Source organism: Crocuta crocuta, unplaced genomic scaffold (genome assembly GCF_008692635.1).
Source record: "Crocuta crocuta isolate KB4526 unplaced genomic scaffold, BGI_CrCroc_1.0 scaffold125, whole genome shotgun sequence".
Lineage (NCBI taxonomy): Eukaryota > Metazoa > Chordata > Mammalia > Carnivora > Hyaenidae > Crocuta > Crocuta crocuta.
In genome coordinates, this window is record NW_027531143.1 from 4,641,378 (window position 1) to 4,666,911 (window position 25,534).

At 35.0% G+C, this 25,534-nt stretch overlaps 1 protein-coding gene across 2 annotated transcripts in view; it reads left to right on the forward strand.

The window, feature by feature from the left end:
* LOC144237442 (uncharacterized) overlaps positions 1–25,534 on the forward strand; it is a 277,532-nt gene that overhangs the window by 99,769 nt on the left and 152,229 nt on the right. The window contains exon 2 of one of the 2 annotated variants that reach the window (XR_013336856.1): positions 2,270–2,667. Coding sequence is in view for 1 of the 2 variants with exons in the window: in XM_077771144.1 (XP_077627270.1) it covers positions 2,270–2,295 (26 nt within the window). In the remaining variant the exon portion in view is untranslated. Of the gene's footprint in view, positions 1–2,269; positions 2,896–25,534 lie in introns of those variants that run through there. The other variant, XM_077771144.1, reaches the window with a different exon arrangement.

The window sequence follows — 25,534 nt, forward strand, 5'->3', positions numbered from 1 at the left end:
GATGCTTAACCAACTGAGCCACCCAGGTGCCCCGAAAGCATAATTCTAGTATATTCCATTACACACATATTTTCTCCTTTCTTAAATCTGTGAAATGTTATTCACTATTACTTCATTGTGTATACTATTTTCTCAAGAAATGCCCAGAGTCAATCTACATCTCCAAAAACTTTCCTTTCATGCCATAATAAAAATCCATATATATTTATAATCAATATAATCCTTTAGAGTCAAATTTCTTCAACTGTTAGACATTTGTAACCTAAGTGTCTGTACTCGTCCATGTGCCATTGCTGAATAGGACATTCTTTTATTATTGCCAAAGACATGAAAGCCAAGGGTAACTATCTAGATTTCATGTTAAGTCTTCTACTTAATCTAAACATTATGTATTGTTGGTAAAAACCAAAAAGGGGCTGGTATTTTGAGTAAGGAAAAATTAATACATGTAACTGGAATTCTGTTTGTATTGCAAACTATTCATCTCTTTTTTTTTCTTTACTGTGAGCAAACATACTCTCTTCATATAACTTTGAATGTGTTTTAATAGTTTCTATATTCAAAACTCTATTTAAATTTTATGCATCTCATATTTGGGCGGATCTCAAATTCCACTCATAAACTTCTAATTACAAGCCTACAAATTAACGTGTGAGTTAAAAGATGTTCCTTTTGTATCCAGTAGTCATTGGTTTTGCTTAAAATCTCCTGTTTTAAATACTATTTCTCAAAGGTAATATCATTTATTCTTTCTCAAAGTGTCTTAGAACATATTATCTTTTATTCAGATGATATTTTATTGTGTTTTAAATGTTTTGGTATTCGACACTTTATATTGAACTTTTAAATATTTAGTAAAATAACACAACACATTCAAACCTGAACATAATGATAATTGGCAGAATGTTACGATTATTAAATTGTATGCTACTTCTTCCAAGAGAAATAAAATGCTAAAAGTTCTATAACAATTTATTTGAAATAACTCACCAAACTACAGCAGTGATATATTGTCCTTGACATTTGATGGGTGATTTATATTATATACAATCAATGTAAATAAAGAGCATTAATTTTCAGAGGAAAATTTAAATCAGGTTGATTCTCTTAGAGTCACATTTCGGCAGTCATCTGGTATTTATGAATGTAAATATCTATACTTGTCTCTGTCCCATTATTGAAGAGGATGTTATTTTCTTATTGCAAAAGACAGGAAAGTCAGAACTGATTACCAACTTTTCATGTTGAGTCTTTGACTTAATCTGGACATGAGATTTATCTTTTTTTTCTCTCTTCCATCTTAACAAATTTAAAAATCAATATTTCTCTGGGTATAGCATTACCTTCAACAAGTTGTAATGTTATTTTCTGAAGTATTCTATGCTGATACTAAAAATTTTAGAGAAAGAAAAAAAGAGTTGCATGCAAATTTACTTTTCTGGATGTCTGGATACTTGCCATAACTTTTGGGAATGAGGCTATAAAGTTACAATTGTAAAGTTAGTGCTTTTAACAGATGCCATTGGATTTTCATTACCATTATTTAGATTAACCGTTTTAAGAGATTGGAGATTGTAGAATGTTAATACAAATGAAAGGAAATGTAAGAATCAATAAAATGCAGCAATGACTGGTATAAACAACAACAAATAAAATGCTGAAAGTTGAAGGACTCCACAAACTGTTAGTCACTTAATAAGTTAACACTCCTTTCATGACTATTTTAGCTTACGTTTAGTATAAACTCAAGCAAGCAAGTCCTATTGAATGGTTGATTGTCTCTGGCTATAGTTGTCTTTACCAAAGACTGTTCTAGCATAGACACCGGTTACATGACATATGGGACAAACTGACTACCCCAATAAGCATTCATTCTGCCTCAAGAAACCTTTCTGAGATGTGACTCTCTTTATGTCATACTATGACTCTCTACTAAATTAAGTATTAAAATATTGGCTTCAAAAGTACACATTTAAGAAAACCAGTTTAAACTCTTTCTTATAAACGCCTTCTTATAAAGCATTAACTTATTGTATTGTTATATCATGTTTTGAAAGCCTCTAATTATTTTTCACATAGAAAAAAATTATCCCAAGGTATTGGTTTAACTCATTGAAAATGTGACGTTATTATTGTACATTACTATTTATATAGTGCTTTAGAAACTTTGGTCTTAGACAATAAATTCCTTTCAGTATACAATCTAAAAAAAAAAAAAAAAACATGATTTGGAAATGCTTAGTGATTTGGATTTTGTTTTCCTTTTTAGGCTCATCTCTTCTGACTTCATCTTGAACCACATTCTGCTCATTGCCCAGAAGCTACTATGTGCCTCCTCACCTCCAGTGGTTGAGAATACTGTCTTCTGTGAATGAGATGGTACAGACTTACCCAACCCCACTGATCCCTTCTCACATGCCTTCTCTTGGCTGATTCTACTACACTTCATCTAAGATGATAAGGAATTTTCTCCACAAAAGGGGCACTGACCTTTAAGGAATGGATTTAATTTCTTTCAAAAATATCAAAGCAGCAAGAATGATATAATGAATTCCCATCAAGTAGATGAACAGTTATCATTCTGCCATTCTTCATACTGTAATTTTTATCACTATAGTTGAACTGAATAGATATTGTCTGTATTACCCCTGGACTCTAACTTCAATGGTGAGTAGGACCACGTCTATCTAATTTACTACTTATGCATACTGCCTAGCCTGCCTAGTGTCTGGCACAGGGCACATTCACTAAACCCTACATGCATTCAGAGCCTTACATCCGCAATAAGAAGAGCCTAGAAAATATACAGTTGATAAAACTGATATCCAAAACAATTTATGGTGACTACCCAGCTTTTAATTAGTGATTTATTTATATTATTTATCCCTTTACAATCATTTAAGTATATATGCCTATATGTGTGCATGTGTCTGTGTATATGCATGCTCAAATGTAAACATATATACATTTGGAACAGAAGATAAACTGTATCAAAATACATATAAATATTAAATATAAAATGTTTAATTATTCAATATATAGTATACAATGTATTAGACTATAAATATATATTATGAAATATATATATATTTAGATCACTTACCTAAATGATATCTAAAATAATTAAAGTCCATGAATCATGAAAGTGAGCCATATGCTATGTATGTGGCTAATGAATGCCATAGTAAGTTCCAAGTTTTTTGATAACCACAGCACAAAGGAGTTCCATATTATATAGAATTTTAATTATCAGAAAGAAAGATTGCAATTTTTCAGGAAAAACAGCTTTGGAAAGGGATTGGGGGAGTGTTAAACTATAAATGTGATTTCACTCACCAACTTTGTACAGAAAATATTTTAAATTATTTTAATGACATTTTTAAAACATGATTTATTATGTTTCCTATTAATGGAAATCAAATATATATATTAAAACACCACATATACCCCTATATCCATGATATATAAACATTTTCTTTTGCAACAAGAATAAAGGAGATAAGCATAAAGATATAGACTTTAAGTAAATTAAGAGATAAATATTTAAATACATAGACTATCCTCTATGATTTTTAATAGTATTGGACAGTTCCATAAGCCTCTTACCTTAGGTTTTGATCTGATTAACTTGTCTATGAGTCACTCTAATTATCCAAGACTGATAATTGGCATTCAAAAAGGTAGCAGAATGCACCTGCCACTCTGACCACTGCTGACCTTCACCATGAATTAACTGAAAAATCCATGTCAGGCAGCTAATTGAATGAAGCTGTAGACTTGTAAGTGGTAATGGTTATGATTAGTGTATAAGATACCACATAACGGTAATGATGTAATCGGGTCTCAATAGACCTCAAGTTGAAGTCTAAGGAGTCATATTCTAATGAAAGAGAGAATAAATGACAAGAAGAAAACTTCAAATGGACAGACAGAACTCCCTCGCTCCTGTCTCCAAAAAGAGAAATATTCAATGAGATTTGAAAGGTTAGTGGGTTTTTTGCTGCACCCTTGTACTTGACAGCCCTTTAAGGTAGATAGGCCTGTCAGCACTGCTTTCATTTAGGTCTGACTAGTTATTCTTCATTTGCAGCAGGGAGCTAGGAGTCAAATTGGCACTGCTGACTGCTGCCTTTCTTAGCAGCCAGTGAATTGCATGTTTCAATGAGGGGCATGCTGAGCATGGCATGTGTATGTGCAGTGGCTTACCAGATACTTTTTGTCGCATGTTTTCAGAGCTATTACAGTAATGAGATTAGTGATGCCCAAGCTGATCATGCTTTCTTTAGACATTACACGTTGTATACAAGTGACAAATATGAAGTGAGCAGCCAGAAAATGTCATTTGGTAAGAAAGCACGATATGTGGGTGTTCTGGCTAAGCACACACTGTGTGCAGGATGGAAGAGCTTTTGTGGACGGGATGAATCCTGCTGGGCTCTCAGTCCCAGTGCTCTCGGATAAAAAAAGAAAGCCCGTCCCATGTGAAATTTGCTCCTGACTCCAGAATCTATCCCATGCTTGTGAGAATATGACATCTTGTAAATATCCTCAGCAAGACATGTTGCTGAACCTCTAAATGAGAAAAATGAAGCCTTTCATAGCAAATGTATCAGCCCAGTGACCAGCTTATTCATGAGCAGAAATTGAACATGTGTCCAGAAATGCAAAGTGACGCTTCAGAACGTGCTGTCAGTCCAGGATATTCTAAATGCGGTTGGTGCTTCTGTGATTCCACAGTATCCTGTGGTGTGTAAATGGGTTGCACTTCTGGTATTCCTTTCCATAGATTCATATATTTACTGCGTAAATGATACTTGAAGTTAATGGTGACTGGGAAACTGCTTAATGGAACTCAAGAGCAGATCTGAGAAATGGCATCGGTCTACCAATAGAGCTATTAGAATGGTCACAGATTTGCATCGCAGATGCTGCATTAACCTTGGAAGTGCATCGACTAATTCCATAAAGCCTGGTGTGTTTATACTATATCCTGTCAGTAGGTTTGCAAGCTGTCTGCCATAAAACTGAAGTCATGGTATGGGACTATTAGGGGTGTAGCATATGTCTACGATGTGTAACCAGTGTGAAAGGTAGATGGAATGTTCTTTTCCTTCCATCGGTATAGAAGTTAGGCTAAGAAATATCTTTTCAGTTTGAGTAGAGATACTGATAAAGAAATTCAAAATCCTGAATTGGAAGATTAGGAATATTCATAATAATGAAAAATACTGTGAGGTCAATGGTGATCTCAGCTCAGAATGCCGAATTTCATCTTTGTCTTTCAGGATATCATTTTCACAGTGTGAGCCTGAATTCATATTAAATGTTTTTGAATTTAATAACTGGAAGGCTATTGAAACAAGTTTGTATAACTTTAGTTTCTAAATTTATTTATTTATTTTGAGAGATGGAGAGAGAGTGAACATGAGCAGGGGATGGGCAGTGAAAGAGAGAGAGAGACAATCCTAAGCAGCCTCCACACTATCAGTGCAGCCTGAAGTGAGGCTCAGTCTCACAAACCATGGGCTCATGACCTGAGCTGAGATCAAGAGTCAGATGCCCAACAGACTGAGCCCCAAGTATCTATAACTTGAAATCATTTAGGTTAAAGCAAAAACAAAATCAGTTTTTTTAATGGCATGGCTACAATCAGTGTGATACCTAATAGGAATAAGAAAACAGTAAATACCACAAAATTCGAAAATTTCCCTATCCAAATACATGTATCTTCATATATTCCACTTTCCAGGTTAGATTAATTCAAATTTAAAGTTCATCATGAATTTAATAACTTTTATATTAAAGTCTAAGGATGAAAAGCAAAACCTTCCCTTTTATAAAGATTGCTTCCAGGACAACATTTCTGATAAAATTGATAAAATCAACTGGAATAAAGTAATATTCCAAGGGCATAAGTGCCTACCGTGCGAATAATGATTTGAAAAGTCATATCAGAGCTTTAGGAATACACTTCTACAGCTTGGGTAGAAATCTTTTTAAAAATATGTTCCATAATTTTTAAGTTTGAAAGATTTTAAAAAGTTGGATGGTAAGAATAATTTAGTTCTTAACAAAATTTTCATATATTCATAGGTGCTTGTATTATTAATTTTATTAGCATGTTACACATTAAAGAATGAAAACATAGGATATTCTTCGGAATACATGAATGCAAAACATTAAAAAACATAAGAGATTCATAGAAAAAAATTCGGTTATGTTATCACCGAGCACCTGATCAAAAGAACTAGGAACCACAGTCAGATCCTACAACATGCTTGTTCACAAGTATGGCTGCATGGGGGAGAGAGCTGCACTGAAGACTTAAGTGACCAACCTCTTGGTTGAGACATAGATGGCCTATGACAAATTTGGTTCCATTTTAAATCATTCAAGATGAAGGGAGTAGTGTTAGTAAAAGACTGTCTGCTGAGAGGCTCCATATCTACGACAGCATTACTCCATTACTGTTATAATCCATTCAAATCCAATTACATGCATCAATCTAATGAGCTACTTCATTTTATATAGAAATATATGTTTAGAGCTAAGACAATGAAAGAGCAAAGTATGATCGGAGTTTTCAGGTGGATAGGTATCAGCTTGAAAAACCAAGACGGTCACATGTTGCTCTTTACATTTTTAACTTGGAGAAACTGGAAACTTTGTGGTAAATAGTTGGAATATAATTTAAATTTCTTAAGTAATCTTTTTAATTTCAGCAATCAATCTGTATCTACTCGGTATGAGTGGATCTATTTATTTGGTGAAAAACAAATGCCAAACTGATCGTCTCCCAAATGGTTAAAAAATAAATGTTTCACTTCATTATCCAAAACTAGACAAATGATGTGGCTACACCTACTTGCTGCTGGCCATAGATGAAAATAGAAAAAATATTCAGGCAACTGCCTACCTTTTGGAAATGCCTAGGGGTGCTTGGGTGGCTCAGTCAGTTAAGCGTTCAACTTCGGCTCAGGTCATGATCTCACGGTTTGTGGGTTCGAACCCCACGTCGGCCTCTGTGCTGACAGCTAGCTTAGAGCCTGGAGCCTGCTTCAGATTCTGCATCTCCCTCTCTCTCTGACCTTCCCCTGTTCATGCTCTCTCTCTCTTTCTCTCTCTCTCAGAAATAAATAAAACATTTAAAAATTTTTTTTAAAAAAAGGAAATGCCTAAATCTCTGACAGGAGTAATTTGTTCTTATTTCTAAATACATAGGTTCTTGAAAAAGAACTCATTTTTTTATCCATTTGATGACAATGTACTATTTTTAAAATTTCTTTTTCTTATTTTCCCCTTATTTTAATGTACTGGATTGCATATCAGACTCCTTAACTTTGACTTCTTGTTGATTAAGCTAATTTTAATTAAGCTAATTTTAAATTGTTTTTAGACAAAGCTGATGTACTTCCTGTATTTTCATTTAATATTACCCATATTTTATATCTACATATTTTTCTCTATTTTCTGGGAATGTACAACTGTACCATAGATAACAAGTTCAAAGTAAATTCTCAATTACAACTAGAGTGTACATATTTAAATTTCAATTTATGCCTACAAAAAAAGAATCATTTTGATTTTATTTTTACCAAAGTGTAAGTATATTGAATTATTATATATGCTTGGTCTAAGTCATTGAACTAAAATACATTTATCTAACTTGCTGTACTAGTTTCATCTTTTGGTTTTGTTTTGTATTATTTTTTGTTTTTATTGTTGTTAATCTAGCCTATAAAAGCTACCTTGTTTTGTTTTGTTTTTGAAACTTTTCAGCAACTTTTACTCATTACATATATCAAGGGGATTTTTAGTAAAGCCAACAAATCTTTTCATTTTGGTTTTCTAAATGCAGATATCTGAGCTATCATTCAATTCACAAACTCAGAAAAAAAAATCTATTTCATAGATTCAATCCAGGTGCCTAAAACTGAAAGTTACATTTCATTTATATTCTCAGTTCTTTGGGTTTGGCCAATATCATGCAAATTAGTTTCTGATAGCAGAACTCTTAAATAGGTATCCGTTCATGCCTATCTACTGACTTCCTGACTTGTGTCTTCAGTCTGCCATGGAGGTAAACACAACATATTGTTCTTAAATACTTACGTGGATGTTAACAAAATGAAATAGGGCATTGCTCCAAAAGGAAGGGAGGAGGAAGAAAGAAAAAGACCTTCTCTACAATGCTGCTAGCAAGGCTTTATCTTTATGACACTAACGATAATCCCTTGTGTAATTAACTGTAGAGTGGTTATGCATGCAGCACGCAGCCCATGACAAGCCTCATAGAAAATACATCAGTATTAGCCACAGGTGAATTCGTTTAGAAAGATTAATGACTGCACCTGAATTTTAATGTCTGAAAAGGGATGGAACACTGAATCCTTAATTAAAAAGTTGAATGACTAGTATGGTTTGTTTAACATCACAAATTTCAACGGGAGGGTTTTATATTCAAATGAAGTATGCAAAAGGAAACTTTCCTTAGAAAGTGGTGAAGTAAGGGTGAAAAGCAAAAATGTTTTATGTGCTTTACTTTATGTAAATCGATACATGGATCAGTTGCTTTGATATGGATCAAATGTGGCGTAATTATGGCTCTTCTGTTTACAGTGAATGTTAAACAAAGAATTTTTACAGAACAAGAGCTGGTATTACCCTCAAACCAAGAGAAAGTTGGAGTAGGTTTCAGTAAAACCAACAAGTAATCTTATTCTTTCCTTAATGGGAAGCCGTTTCTTCTTCATTATTATTTTACAAAGTTTTTTAATGAAGAGAAAGTAACCTTGAAAAACAACTTGGCAATGCCATTCCCAGTAGAGTTTTAACTCTGCTTTGCAAACTGGTTTACTGAGTACGTTAAAGCTTGTCACAGACAGAAGATTTTTCAATGACAATTTTAATCTTCCTTGTAAGGATTTAGGAGGGGGGCAGGGGAAGGATGACTTGAGGATGCTTCTATCTAAAAGAGAAGGAAATGACTCCGATTAATCATTTGTCCTTTGGGTAAGAGTAGTCAAAAGCAGATGTCTTAAGCAAGAATGACCCAAAATAGTAATTATTTCGGCCACTGTGCTTAGAACTTTAAGCTATTATTTTCCAATTATTCACAGAAACAGTTAACATTTGGGAGCATCAACAAAATCCAATACGGAAAAAAAGAGAAGACGTATACAAGGAAAAGAATGACATAATATTATTGATCTATCCAGAGTTGAGAATTGACATATTTAGCATAGATGCATAACCAGATTTCTTTTTCTTTAAAACAAAAAACAAACGAAGACGACAACAAAAACTTAGTTGTATGCTCAGAATGTAGAGTTTTAAAACAAGAAACCAAGACTATATCTGGTAGTTTTGTACTAACATACTTTATACAATTGTCTGCATTTTCTGCTTGTTCTTTTCTTGAGATGGGAATTCTATTGAATTTTTACTTTACCAGATATCAAAGCACATGTAAAATTCCTTTGCCTTTTTATTTTCTAGGTCAGAATGCTGCTCACATCCATGGCAAAGTAGATTTTGATGCTCCTTAGCTTCACACATTGCCTGCTGCACTACTTTTTTTTCTGCCAAGTAAAAGCATGGCTTTTAGTTCTGTCCGCTTTCCAAGGGAACACATTTTTAATGAAATGTCATTTAGGAGTATTTGTTACTTCCTGTAAAAGCTTCTTTCATGGTTTTGTGTGTGTGTGTGAAGAAAAAAAAAAAAAACAGCCTCTTAAAATGTTGTAGTTGTAACTGTTCCCAGTATTCAGAACACTAGAGAGGGGGAAAGAGAAACTCCAGTTCTCACAGACGTATCAGATGTTTTTAATAATGAATTGAAAAAGCATGTGTTCCGTATACGACTAGCATCTCTGAGATGATTATAAAGCAAGTTTATCACTGCCGATTTCCATTAGTTATAATTACCTGTGCCATAGGGTGAGACAATGTTATTGGCACATAAAGTATAAATATTTTTCAGAGACTGGATTTAGTTTTAAAGTAAACATTGACATCTTAGCATAAAGCCAAAACTGAAATGTAAAGAAATGCTAATGCTTTGGCAGATCTTGTCTGCTGAATTCAGTTAATCCGTTAGGAGTCAATCTGTGGGATAAGGTTTGAGGGGGCTTAAGGATCGGTATTGTTAATACCAGTTAAAATAATTTACAAAGGTGTCCATTAAATCTGTCAGCAAAGTGTTGACGGACAAAAATGGGTTGAGTCTGGATCCGCCTAGAGCTATTCACATTAAATGTCAGTTAATAATGTCTGTTATAATTTTAGTAAGTAAATGTCTGAAAGTTCGATATTAGAGCTTTCTCTCTGTTACGTACCTAAATCTCTTTCCAATCTTATTTAAATCCTCATCAGTAAAAGTTAAGCATAGTCTCAATGGGTTCATAAGCATTGCTGGGAGAGTCCTTGTAATTTTCTTAAACTCCAGGAGGCCATATTCACTCCTAAACCAATTAATTAAGAAAGAATAAGCAAATTTCAAATGTAACAAAAATTAAAGGATTGAAACAAAAAAAATTTAAGTCACCTCTTATTTTATTACCATTAATGTAAAACAATCATTGAGAGAGATTGTTAAAGGGGAAAAGTGCTGTGATTCACAGAGACAGTGGACCAAAATGTCAAATGGGACTAACACTCATATTCATAAGTGTATTATATGTATATGTATGTATGCATGTAATTTCTTCTAAAGATCGTATTCTAAATTTACTAGGTCCTGCTAACTCTGAAAGGTAGAATACAACTCTCATGATACATGATAAATTCTCACCTCTGAGGCATCTTACCTTGTTCATAAAGCTGCCACAGGTAATGCCTTAGTAGATAGAATATGAGCCACTTTCCTTGCTGAATGAAGGGATATGTTTATATGTGTGTCTCCCTCCCTCTCTCTCTTCCTCAAGAGCAACACAAATTTTTGACATTGAATCCCAGTATATAATCTACCTGTAAACATAGTTTAGAGCTCTTGAAATATATAGTAGTTTAACTGGAAGGAATAGCTACGTATTTTGATGAAATCATTTTAACGTGCATTTATGTAGGTATGTATAGCGCATATGGTTAGTTAGTTATTAATAATATAGTATAATTGCAGCAAAATTGTTACTATCTGAGAAATGAGAACGACATTAGAATGCCAATACTAATATGTATTGATTATTTATTATAGGACAATCATTATATTACAGGCTTTAAATGTTATCTCATTTTGACCTGAAAATATGCTTGTGAGAGGTGTCATATTAACCACATTTTGTAAGTAAGAAAACTTAGGTACTGGCTATTGTAGGCTCAATGCACCATGCTGTGTTAAAAACACAAACTTTTTCTTTAAAGTTGCCATTTCTCTGCCCACTCTATTTAACTCTCTATCATTGCTAAATTAAGAGTACCCAGTCTTCATTCTGCAATTCCAGCATGTTTGTCCTGGAGTTTGTTTAAAGATTTGTTACCCAACTTATAGACAGTCCTATGACAGCAAATGCATAAATGAGCAATTGCAGAAAACTGTAACTGCTTTCTGGCGCCGACTGGGATAGAATTGGATGTATCGCAGGCCTTACAAACTGTCCTTATAAAGTTGCACCTACAAGATAGCAGTAGATAACAGGCAACACTTATGGAAATCCAAGCACTTAGTAAGGCAGTCCACTAAAACCTATTTTATTTAAAGGCACATATGAAGTTTTCTGTTCCTTTGCTTTGGGTTGAGGGTTTCATTAAGTAGACAGGATACACATTTCTCTTTGCATCGAGTTTTCCTTAGGTTTCATTCACTACAAGGCTGAAGTCCTCAGGGACCCAGGAAAACATACAACTGACACTTTTCTTCGTGTGGGAGGATTCCTTTGCATTACATACTTTTCCTATCTGTAAAATAAAAGCCATTTACTGTTTATGAAATAAAATGCATATATATTTTTTCACATTAAAAGCTTAAGATACAACAGAGTAAAATTCACTTGCAGAATATAAGTAGTGGGTATATGGGTGTTTACTGTACAATAGTTTCTACTTTTCTGGATGTTTAAAAACTTAACATAATAAAATGTTGAGTGGGGAAGCTTTAGATATAATTAAATACAGTCTAAAAATCATACATCAAACTACTAACAGTAGTTATTGCTATAGGAGTTAAAAGAGACGCTCCCTTCCTCTGAATGTTTATATTTTGTGCAAAAGCTATCTATTAGGAGCGGTTATTTCTATTTTATATGTAAAACAAAATTTGCGGAAAAAAGTTATAAGTAAAACAGAAACTGGATCATTGAACTGCTTTAAAATTCTGCTTCCCTTTGATGGAGAGTGAAAAGAAAAATAATGTCACTCACGTTGGAAGAGTTCTTTCTTCCTATGTGTTGTGCCAAAGGAATTACCTTTTAAATTTCATTAGGATCCAAATAATAGAAAAGTCAAAGAGCAACTGCAAATAGAGTATGTTGACACTCTATTATGTGCAGTATCTTGTTGGATATTTTATTTATTTATATATAAGTATTTTATGTTACATATGCTTATGATTTTTCCCTAACTTCAAATTGCATATGATTTAGTTGAGGAGACAAAGCTAACATATTGAAAGAAAAGAAATTTTTAAATGAAACTCTCAAACAGAAATTCAGAGAGAGGGACTTGAATCAAGTGGTTAGACAGAATTAATGTATTCGAAGAAAACTACAGGGAAGAGTCTGGGAACTGAAAAATCTTCCCACACATGTAGATTAGTCATTTACACACACACACACACACACACACACACACACACATCAGGATCATGATGCATAAGCAATTTTAACCCAGTTTTTAAATAAATATATAACATGAAAATTTGCACACATTAACAATTCTTGAAGCTATGACTTTTAATTGTTGCCTGGAGTTCAGTCATGTGGACATATCTTATTTCATTAATCCTATTTTGTGGATGGCTGTGTTTGGTCAGCAATTAGCTAGTATTCTAAATAATGTAAAATATTCTTGGATTGAATATTTTGATATTTTTACATAGATAAATATACCACTCTTTTCATTTATTTTTGGTTCTTCATCTGCTTTGATCTTTGGGGTCTGGGATAATGGATAATTTTTATACCATAGATGAGCTATAGCAACAAGTGCTCAGAGTTAAGGAAAAGTCACATATGAAAATAAATTTCTATAAAACATAAAACTGTAAACAAATTCTTCATTTATATGAATGGCTTTCTGTAAGTTTTCTAACTACAATGTGCTAATTGTGTTTTTGTATTTATAGCGTTTTAATTTATATGCCATAGTACCCACAATTGTGTTGAAATGTATGTTGAGCTTATTCCGCTATAATTTAGAAAAACTTTTCTAAAAGTGGAATTAGTTGGCACAGATACCATAAACTATCTTTTTAAGTCCCTTTTAAGCTGATTTTGTTAAGAATGAGCTTCAGCATATATATATCGACATCATGCTGAAATTATTTTAATTCCATCCGCAAGCTAAACCATTTGTCTCCAGCGTATCAGAAATTCAAATGTTAAGATTGTATTGAAAAATAAGTTATTCTTACAACGCAGAGATTAAGTATATGCAAGATGAAAATGTGGTGCCACCACTTTCTCTGGCAGGGTACGTATTCCATTTTCTTTAAAGATTTAATATTTTCCCAAACGTAGCTGTATGAAAAAGCTAAAGTACAGCATTTCCTGCGGAACCATTTGTCATTTACCTACATTTACTGTGTTTACTGTCCTCTGAGTATTGCTAAACTTCACTTTTAATAGGAGAAAATAGGCCTTAAAAGGGAAGCAGTATTTTACTGCTGAGCAAGAAACTATTTGTATTCCTCTTTCCAAGCCTGCCCAGGAGCATGTAGAATGCCTCTTGACCAAAAGAGGTGGTATGAATATTCATGTGCTTTATGAATCACAGAGCTGAGGCCGTATGGTTTTCCCATTTATCAATTACTGGTTTAGGATTACCCAGGCGAAGAGTTGAACTGATTAACAACGCTCTTTTTGTTTGCTCCGTGTTGAGGTGAAACAGCCCGGTGACGACTGTATTATTTCTTGCCTCTTCAGCTGTCCACACTTGTGCAGGAAGCTTAACATCCTGTCAGGTTTCATCATGTAGCCTCTTTATTACCACGTTGCAAGAATTTGTGTAGTTGTAAATCAGAGTAACTTTTTAAAGTTTCATTTCTTGTTGCGGGAAAGACGCCATGGTTGCTATGGCTAACGAGCATGGCTAATCGTGCCCATCATAAGGGAGCTCAGGTATGCTTGGCATCTGACTGGAAAATTAAAGTTGTAAAAGTTAAGGCCACAGGCAGTTGAGAAAAGCAGCTGCAGTGAGACTGACTGTTGTAGAGAAGTTGGAATCCTTCAGACAAGCTCACCTTGATTGATGAAGTTAGTATATTTGTGTTGGTTTTGATTTACATTTGTTGGGGTGCTTTCCCTCTCTTTTCCTCTGACCTTTATCTTAGTTCTTATTTAAACTCCCACTCCCAGATTTCTGCTAGGACTACTGACACTGTGAGTAAAATTTAAACAAAAACAAAACAGTGAGTGCTTTAGTGGTTTGAGAATGCTGCTTTTCAGAAACTTTAAATCCTAAACTCTTGGGAAAAGAAATGAGTCGTTGGTAACCGAGAGGCTTGATCCTCCTTTCTCTCTTCCCATCACCCCTCCCCACCCCACCGCCNCCTCAGCCCACCCCTCGCCTTCATGTTTACTTTCATTAGTATGCACTGGTACAGTTTAATTGGGAAGTGTGAAAATAGTCAAAGCCTAAAGGGGCTTTCTTGATGCTGAAGTAGCGATTTCTCTTTCAAGAGAACAATGAACCTGCTCATCCAGTATTTAGCAGCTTAGATTTAAATTCAAACTTTTCTTTTTTGCACAGTTCCATATTGATTCCCACTTTATCCCTCTTTTTCTGTTTCTTTGTGGTTTCATGTGCTGTCTCTGACTAGGGTCATCTGTTTTATGTTTGTGTGAGTATAAACATCCCAAGCTTTCTTCTCTTCTTCAGTGATCGGCAGCCAGTTTTAAATCTGTCGAAGACTGTTTTGTAGATAGTCTGAATTATTTCTCACATTCCTCTATTATTGTAAATATAAAAGAAATCAGACAGTCCCTCCAATCCACTGAATAGTCCAGTGCCGTCTGAATTTGCTGTCATCTGTTCCTTTTTCATGCACACAACTTTTATTGCTAACCTACTTGAAAAGGAGCCAGGAAGAAGAGAGAAACTGCTGTACACTTTAGTTGTGTTGAGCTAATACCTTTGCTCTAGTGTGAGAGAATCTAATTTTCTCTGTGAATCCAGGACTACAAAAGAGGCAAGTTAGTTAGCACCTGCCAGCACTTAAGAATACCTCATACTAACCTAGAATCACCTCAGCCTACAAAACAAACCTGATACCAAAATCACACAAACAAACAAATAAACAAACAAACCTGAATATTTTAAGTAGACTTAAAATAAATCTAGTTTAGGAAAACAAAGCTTTTTTTTTTTTTTTGGAAAATAAATCTATTTGACATTTAGGACTCTATATAATCAAGATAGTGTCAGTCCTGTTGAATTTCTTCTCTCAGATCCAAGCATATCATTCTATGCAGAGTATGAGTCTTTGGCTGTCTGGGATTCTGAAAATTCTGTTTGTGAAGTAAGGAACAGTGTCAAGTTCTTTGTTCAACGTTCTGAACACCAAGTCTCACATTGTGAATTCTGTTTTCTGGTTTCTAAATCCTGAGTGGTTGAATGCAATATGTATGTGGGATGAAGATTAGAAAGATTCTGTCTGTATAATAAGTTCTTCCTCCTACTAAGGTGTTTATTTGGTGAGTGTGACTTAAGTATATCCATGTTCATTTTCTTTTCTAAGGAGTGAGTTCAATTCTTTGATTTACATTTTATCGAATATACTTTTGACATTATGCACAGTCTAAAGTTCTAACACTGCATATAATTTCTGATTTAAATTCAGTGTCTTCTAGCTCATGATATGACCGAAGGAAGATTATGGATTCATTAACAAAATAGTGAATAAAACACAGGGATAGATCAATGAACATGTAAGAAAGAGAAAACTGACAGTCTTCAATGTCGAGTTTGTCTTTCAATGAGGTTGATTTCTTACTTCCAGTGCTCTCCTTCCTCATACACTTTCTCTTCAAGTTATTTCTCTTCCATATTGTACTATATACATAAAAAAATATCAGAGGCAGAATTTTATATCTCTACTTTGCCATTTTTATTTATTAAATTTTTTTTTTACATTTTATTTATTTTTGAGAGACAGAGCATGAGTAGGGGAGGGGCAGAGAGAAAGAGAAACACAGAATCCAAAGTAGGCTCCAGGTTCTGAGTTGTCAGCATAGAGCCTGATGTGGGACTCAAATCCATAAACTGTGAGATCATGACCTGAGCTGAAGTCAGATGCTTAACCAACTGAGCCACCTAGGTGCCCCAAATTTTTCAAGTGTTTATTTAATTATTTTGAGAGAGAGAGCATAAGCAGGGGAGGTGCAGAGAGAGAGGGAGAGAGAGAATCCCAAGCAGGCTCTGCACTGTCAGTGCAGAGCCCCATGTGGGGCTCGAACTCACAAATTGTGAGATCATGACCTGAGCCTAAATCAAGAGTTGGACACTTAACTGACTGAGCCACATAGTGTCCCTACATTGCCATTTTTATAATTCAAAATCTTACCAATTAAAGTCATTCATTCCACTGTTCAGGCTGAAAAATAATGTAGAAGTTCCTTATAATTTTCTGCATGGTGATTATAACTTCAGAGAAAGTTGCAAGCAGCTAACAACAATGAAAACAGTTGGCTTAAAAGACATTTAAATTCACTAAGTGGACCTTGAAGAGTAAACCATGGCAAATATAAAGTTGACCTGAATCACAAAACCAAATATCCCTTTTTTAAAAAATATTTTCAATGTTTTATTTATTTTTGAGAGAGAGACAGAGACAGCGTGAGCAGGGGAGAGTCAGAGAGAGAGGGAGACACAGAATCTGAAGACAGGCTCCAGGCTCTGAGCTAGTGTCAGCACAGAGCCTGACACAGGGCTCAAACCCGTGAACCATGAGATCATGACCTGAGCCAAAGTTGGACACCCAGCCGACTAAGGCACCTAGGCGCCCCTCAAATATCCCTTTAAAAAGGCAAATATGTCATCTCTGTTTATACAAATGGATTATTAATCCCCCCTCCTTTTTAAATAGACTTTATTTTTTAAAGTAATTTTAGGTTAAGAGCGAAACTGAGCGGAAAGTACACAGAGTTCCCATAATCCCCTTCCCCCACGCACTCACAGCCTTCCCCACTATCAAGAGTACACACTAGAGTGGTTCATTTCTTGCAATTTACTTTTCTATTTGTTAGTAAAAAGAGATAAGTCTTGGGTATTGCATCCACTGATAATCTGAGTTAAAAAAATTCCTATTTTAACCCAGTTTCAAGCCTTACTGGTGTGCATTATTCCAAGAGATGAATAATTCTTTGAGTGCTGCTAAATTCATGACATTAAATGAGTTACTGGGGTATATTGTGTTCAGTGCAGAGAGGATGCTAAAAGTAACAACTTGGAAGAGGTGTCAGTAAGAACACTAGTTGGTTTTTAGATAGAAACTGAGTGCCTGGCCAGGGATGAACACTGTGGATGCCATACAGCCGTTGTTGAGCTTCTCCTCCTCTGCTATTGGCAATTGCTTCTACCTGTGGGTGCACAAAATTCCAGAGGTAATCAGTCAACGCTCAATCCTGCTTTCTCAATCGGCTTCCAAGTGGGACTATTAACATGGAAGCTATACAGAGAAATTAAGACAAAGTTGTCGTATCATCTTAGGAAAAAATAAACTAATTTTTAAGCCATACAAATATCAGTACATGAGAGCAACAAAATAAAGAGCAGAGACTTAAGAGTGGAGTGAACCATCTGAAAGAAATGGTACTAGAGGTAATACATTCTTGGATAGCCTGGGTGTTTTCAGACTGTCATTAAGACTATAAACATGCTTTTTTATTGGTGGCTCTAACAGCAATTCCAGTATGGATACCGATTCTGAGCATTAAATACAGTGTGTTACAGGCGCTTGCTAATGAATCTGCAGACTCTCTATCCTGTTTGTTCATCCAGGTCTTGAACATTAAATAGGATAGCCTTAAAAACTTGGGTTCCCTAAGCTTTCATTATATCGGAGACAGATATATATTTTAGTGAATCAAGACTATGAGTATTGATTCTATCAAAGAGTTCTGGGAACATTAACAGAAAAGATATTCTCATGACATCATGTCCCTCAACATAATGTGTGCATGTACTCCATGTAGGCCATGTATATTTTATACAATTATTGATGAGAAAAGAGATTCCTTTAAGGCTTTACTCTTTAAATGGAGTTTCTCCACAATCATCTTATCTTGTTGCTTTGAGGCTTTTCTAAGTGCTTGCTGGTTCGTGTATCTATTCAGCTTATCCACCAGCATCTTCTTCAGGAATTGTCCTAAAGCCTCAGCTAGTCCTTATTGTGATTGCCCCCAGTGGTCTTGCCTCTATACATCTTCCCATCTTACCCTAGACCTACAAACCATTTACAAATAATTGTTATTTAAGAGTTAACTAAGCATTCATAATATTCCTGCTTTGGAGGAAAATTGGCAGCAAAATAGAAAAGCTGAAGCCATCATCATAATATTATAACACTTCTTTAAAAATTTTTAATGTTTATTTAATTTTGACAGACAGAGAGAGAGAACAGGAGTGGAGGAGGGGTAGAGACAGAGGGAAACACAGAATCTGAAGCAGGGTCCAGGCTCTGAGCTTTCAGAATAGAGCCCGATGCAGGACTCAAACCCACAAACTGTGAGATCATGACTTGAGCCGAAGTCAGCAGCTTAAATGACTAAGCCACCTGGGTGCCCCTGTGTTATAACACTTCTGATGGAGCTTTCAATTTCAAGGCCAATGATATATAGCCGAAAATAAGTTGTTATTTTTTTTTTTACTTCCCCAAATTACTTTCTTATTGTTCATATCTGTTGAGTGCCAGTGCTATTTAAGTCATTTATTATAACAATAACTTACTTCTATCCATTTTTATCATCATCATTTTTAACATTTTGGATAAAGATCATTTATGTATCAACCCGAACACACAAAAGATGCTCTATGGCCATTTATTGTATGAATGAACAAGGAAAACGTTTCCATTTGGCTTTGGGGGTTTTCTTTTCACAAGTAAAGTATTTAATGAAATAAGTATGGAAAAGCATTACCAAATCCATATGTATACATACCACAAAATACTTGGACGTTACTATTTATTTAAGCATTAAGGGTACTTTTTTCCCCTCCAGTGTTTACAAGACAGTAACAGGTCTTCTATATTGGCATAATGTTGTCAAGAAATACAAGACTATAGATAAGAAAAGGGTGCCTTTTCCTCGTAGCTGTGCTCTGACAGAAAGAAGGGATTGGTGGTTTCAATCTGTGTGCTACACAATTGCAGGCAGACAGTTACTTAGGGCTCATTACGTGTGGTTTGAATGGCTAAGAATAGATATCTTCAAAGCATAGACATCAATGTCTTAAAAGCCACTCATGGGATAGACAACAGCTTCTTCTTTAAGCCACTTAATTTTTTTGTCTCAAAATTAATATTTCATTATTCCTTGGAGCACTTGACACGGTCTTTATGGTTTGAAGATGTACAGCAACCACCATACAAACTCATATTAAACTGTGTCCTTAAAACCCATCGAGAATGTTTTGCAACTAAATGCTTTCACACATAACTGCAGTAATTAACTGTGGGAGACAGATTTAATGCTGCGAAGGTTTATTTTAACCATGGACAAAGGTAGAAAGAGGCAGGACAGGAGAAGAAATGTCTATAGTGGGAAAGTAAAAAATTAAATAAATGTCAATGTTGCCCATGTCAGGAACACTGGCTCCCTGCTACTTTCTGAACTATCATGTTCAAAGCTGTTGATTTAGGCTCCTGCTGGTAAACATGTTTTTTTATAACCTCAACTCATCCATATTTCACACAAGAGACTTCATAAAAGAGACAGATTTATAATTTTCTGTCACTGAATTCAAGATTACCAATTATTTCTTTATTGAAATTTTTGCATCCTTTACTAGAATAGGTATTCATAGCTTTATAGACCTTTTCTTTTTTCTCAGTCACTCAATTTAGATTTATGAAGCCTAAGAGTTTTCTCCTGAAGCAACTCGCAAAAACATTCTATTTCAAATTCACAGTGCCTCCATCAATATAATTATTTCCAGGAACAAGCCACAAGTTTTAGAATTTATATGCTTTAATAATTCTATATTCTTGGATTATGACATGATTTTACATGAATGGAAAATAAGGAGTTTTGAGGACAGAATATATGAGAATATTTAAAGATCGCTTTGTAGATTAATTGGACATTTGTATTGAAAATTTGAACTTTTCTCTGTGTACAGTCCAAGATTTAAAACTTTCCAAACCATATCAATAGCATACTTTCAGAACACTAATTATGTTGATGTTTGCAGAAACGGCACAGAATTTCAACCCAAAGAAATTACAGTACAGAGAAACTGTAATAATGGCCATAGAAAAGTTTATGAACCGGGTGTAATCTTTTGACCCTGAGGGTTTAAGGGCATGGTCCACAAAAAAGATGAACAGCATGTTGGGTCATCTACAGACACTACACTCTGTCTTGTTGATACAGTTCTGTCCCTGTTGCAGTTCTAATAGGGGGTAGAATTTATGGGGGTGTCACAAAAACAGGATCAGGCACTGTTCCTGTAGGATAAATATGTCTTGAGGAACCTGGCACTTCTTAGTCGGCCAAGAATGATGTTGCTGTTCAACCGGAAGAGATGAGTAGTGATCTCAAAGGAAGAGGCTCAGACTTACCCCATGCTTTGACTTTTGAAGACTGGAATAAAGAGCCCCCAACTCCAAGCAGACACAGCAGCTCCCTCTCTAGGGCATACTTTCTTCCTTCTTTCTTTCTTTTTCCCCCCCCCTTCTTTTTAAAATTTTATTTATTTATTTTTCTTCAAGTGTTTATTTAAATTCCAGCTAGTTAACATATGGTGCAATGTTAGTTTCTGGTGTAGATTTAGTGATTCATCACTTACATACAACACCTGGTGCTCATCCCAACAAGTGCCCTCCTTAATCCCCATCACCTGTTTAATTCATCTCCCCCACCTACCTCCCCTCCAGCAAGCCTCAGTTTGTTCTCTATAGTTAAGGGTCTGTTTCTTGGCTTGCCTCTCTTTACCACCCCCTCCCTATATTCATTTGTTTTGTTACCTAATTTCCACATGTGAGTGAAATCACATAGTATTTGTCTTTCTCTGACTGACCTATTTTGGATAGCAAAATACTCTCTAGCTCCATCCACATCATTGTAAATGGCAAGATTTTATTCTTTTTATGGCTGAGGAATATTCCATTGTGTATGTGTACCACATCTTCTTTATCTGTTCATCAGATAAAGTTGTGTGGACATCTGTGCTTGATCCATAGTTTGGCTATTGCTGATAATGCTGCCATAAACTTGCGGTGCATGCATCCTTTCAAATTCGTATTTTTGTATCCTTTGGATATATACTTAGTAGTGTAATTGCAGGACTGTAGGATAGTTCTATTTTTAGCTTTTTGAGACCCTCCATTCTCTTCTCCAGAGTGGCCACACCAGTTTGCATTCCCACCAACAGGGTAAGAAAGCTCCCATTTCTCCAGGACATACTTCCTAAGGAGCAAAGAGGAGCCTGGGTTTCATCCCTCTCACCACCAGGCACCTGGAGCTGGCGTCCCTTAAACAGCCACATGTTACAGCCTTTGATTAGGTTGCTGGCAATTCAACAGCAAGGGCATCTACAGAAAGTGAGACCTAGAAACCCATCCTTTCTAGACGTCCCACCTGAAATACTCCCTTATGGACACCGTGGGCTTAATGCTTCAGGCTCAGAATGGGAATATTCAACAAACGTTTGCAGAATAAATACATTAAATAGAAGCAGATATCTATAAGAGCTGAAAAGCTACAGATTACTCCTAGGAATTAAAATTATTGGGATCTAATATGTGTCTAGGTTAATGCTGCATATCTAAATGATGCATACATGTTTACAATTGATGTCATCTTCATGTCATCTTCATGTTGATCTTCACACCAACCCTATGAATAGACAGAGCCCAATAATTATTATTCCAAATTAATAAATGAATCCAAACTTTCATATTAAGAAGCAGTATAGTTCAGAAAGGTTAAGTGGCTTTCCTCAAGCTATATGGAAAGTTAGGAAACACCACAAAGTGAACTCATGTTCTGAATGTAAAAACAAGACAGTGAAGATCTGAGGTTCACATATGAGAAAGAGAATATTTTGGATTTTGAGATTTTATGGAATGATGATTTTCAGCTTATGGTGAATACGGATAGATTGGAGAGTCCATGGAAACTATGGGAAGGTCTTCCACAGTTGTGTGAGTCATTCTTTTTCTAGTTTCCTTTATCTTTCAGACATTTTCCATGTGTACAATAACTCACATTACTGTTGTTATATTGCTCAGTTTGTTTTGTGTGTCTGTGACTGTGCATGTTTGCCTGTGCGGGTGTGCATATACTTTGATGCTGAGTGCAGGAATAACCATGACCCCCTGAAGGAGGTCCAAATTAGGACCCAAGAATAAAGATTTAAAAAGAGATTTTTTTTGGTGAAAATTGTTAATAAAAATTATTATAAGAAAGTTTATAAATAATATTATAAAATCATTTCTGTGTCAGGCNATTATTTTTTATAGGTAAGTATATTTTCAAGGAGCAGTCTTTTAAAAAGTAATAATAAAACCAGTGAGAGTCTCACATGTTAAGTCACTTCTCAAGTCAGTTTGTTCACTTGACTTTGTCTAGAATTTTAGAATTTTTTAAATTACATGAAAATCCCAGGTTAAGTTTGGTGGCCAATAAGACTACATGTTTTCTTAAGATGTCAGGGAATGAAAGCCCTAAAACTTTTGAGATTCTAGAAGCAGTATAAGAGTTGGAAGTATTCTGTTTTATGAGTGATGTAAGTGTACTATATGTAATGTTGAAAGAACCACATTACAAATGAGTTGAAATTGTGCAATTCTGAGTTTTTGTTTATCCTCAAGGGTATATTGTTTTTATATTTTAAAAACATAAATATAACAAAGTACAGTATCGGAGGCCCTTTATAGAGTCACATTTAGTGGTGCAAACTCTAAGTTGCTTGTAATATAAAGAACAGTATAACTTGAAGGTAACAAAGCAGAAAAACAAGGCAAGGAAAAAAACCATGCATTTTATGTAAAGTATTTTGGCTTAAAGTATTCTAAAGAGGGCAAAAAATTGTTGGACTGTAACAGTCACATATTGTTTATGAACATACTAACAGCAAGATCTGGGATTCACAGACCCGTCTCGGTCCATTTATTTTTCATCAGTACTTCTGTCCTTTATCCTCTAAACAATACGTTGCAAACAGGAGACATATAATCAGTGGTTTTCAAGATTCATTTTGATAGAAATAAAATCAAGTAAACTTGCTTATATTTTCCAGTGGTGAACCACACTATATTGTATTCTGGCTTCTCTTAATGCATCGATTTTATCCCTTGTCAGTGTGGGATCACTTTAAAGAAATAATTTTGTAACTACTTTTAAAGTACAAAAATTTACATCTCAATTTTCATCTGTTTTTGTGACTTAAGAATACACAGCAATTTTCAAGTATTGTAGAAATGAGATGCATAATAATGTAAAGTGAACAATGCAGAGAAATCTGGGTGGTAAGTTTGATATGTCAATAGATTAAGAACTCTTTGGTTTCTCATGCTGCATTCTCAAGTTTCTTTTTAAGGAGATATCTTCTTTTATTTTTTTCCTTTCTTCCTTTTTATTTTTTTTTTCATAAGATTTAAGAAATCCTCCCAAGATTCTGCAAGCTCCTTTTGGGGGCTTTCCATAATAAGGGTGGCAGGCTGTTACTTCAGGTGACTGTGAAATCTTCTTCATAGAAGTCAGTTGAAATGCTGTTCGTAGTAATCATACCGAATTTACTCTGAGAATAGATAGAGCAAATAAATATGTATAGGATCAGTTTTTACATTCAATTAAATATTTGCATTTTGCTCAAATAATTAACATGAGGATGAAAATGATCCTGCGAAGCACATTATCCACATTTATATAGCATGCAATGCTTTACCAGGGTTCAAATATTATCATTATGCTTGATGCACACATGTGAAAGCAGATCTTAGGAATGAAGCATTTATAGTAAACATCCATATGTTTTCGTAAACACAATTGCATGCTTTCCAGAGTAAACAAATGTGTGAGTTCTTTAAATGGTACCGAGAATTAAAATAATCACTCTTTTTATATCCCTAAAAGAAAAAAAAGGGGCGCACCTTGGTGGCTCAGTCATTTGGCCGTCCGACTTCGGCTCAGGTCATGATCTTAACGGTCTGTGGGTTCGAGCCCCGTGTGCCGGACTCTGTGCTGACAGCTAGCTCAGAGCCTGGAGCCTGTCTTTGGATTCTGTGTCTCCCTCTCGCTCTGACCCTCCCGTGCTCAAACTGTCTCTCTCCCTCTCTCTCAAAAATAAATAAGAGATTAAAAAATTTTTTAAATAATAAAGAAAAACAAAAACAACTAAGTAGCATGCTTTGAGATTGCAGTGAAATTACAGTGAAAAGAACANCTTATCTCAGAGAGAGGCAATTTAGTAATTTTCAGGCCATAACTGACCCAGTAGAACATAAACTCTAGTCTTAAAGAACTGGTAAGTTATACTAAAGCTAATGCTCTCACGCTGTTTACCAAGTTGAAACATTGGGCACTATCCTAAGGTTTTCCATATGTTGATTCATGTAATCTACCCTATTTGATTGATTCCATTATGGTCTTCACCCTCCTGATGAGGAAACTTTAATCAATAAGAAATTGTAAGTAGAATTTGGGCTGAAGTAGTAGATTAGTAAAAAAAGGTAACACAGTTTATCTCTATAGCTTTCTTGATTCTAAAGTCCCTGTCTCTGGTAAGAAGGATGTCTTTTTACTTCTTAACCCAGATAGGGTATTTTTCACAGAGGAGGTTTTCTGCTTTTGGGGTGACAGGGGAGACTCTGAGTCTCCTTGGACTGGTTGTTTCTCAAGCTTTAATTCAAAATAATCAATATGCCATTATGGTACATTTCAGGGCAGCCTGCCCTGGGTCCCTTCACTTCCCTCTCTGTAGTGGTATACTGGGATTACCAGTGGTACAAAAACATGGTGGCATTTCTCTCCTCTTTCAACTAAGGTCTTCATTGTCACGAGACCCTTCACATTTTCAGGACTTCATGATCTCATGAATTAGGGGTGAAATTTTGCCCTTCATTAAAAATTCCCTTTTGGGGTATGTGCCCCTAATAAGGTAGGTACTTTTAGACTGTCTCTTTGAGAAAGAAATCACAGGAAACAAGAGGTATACA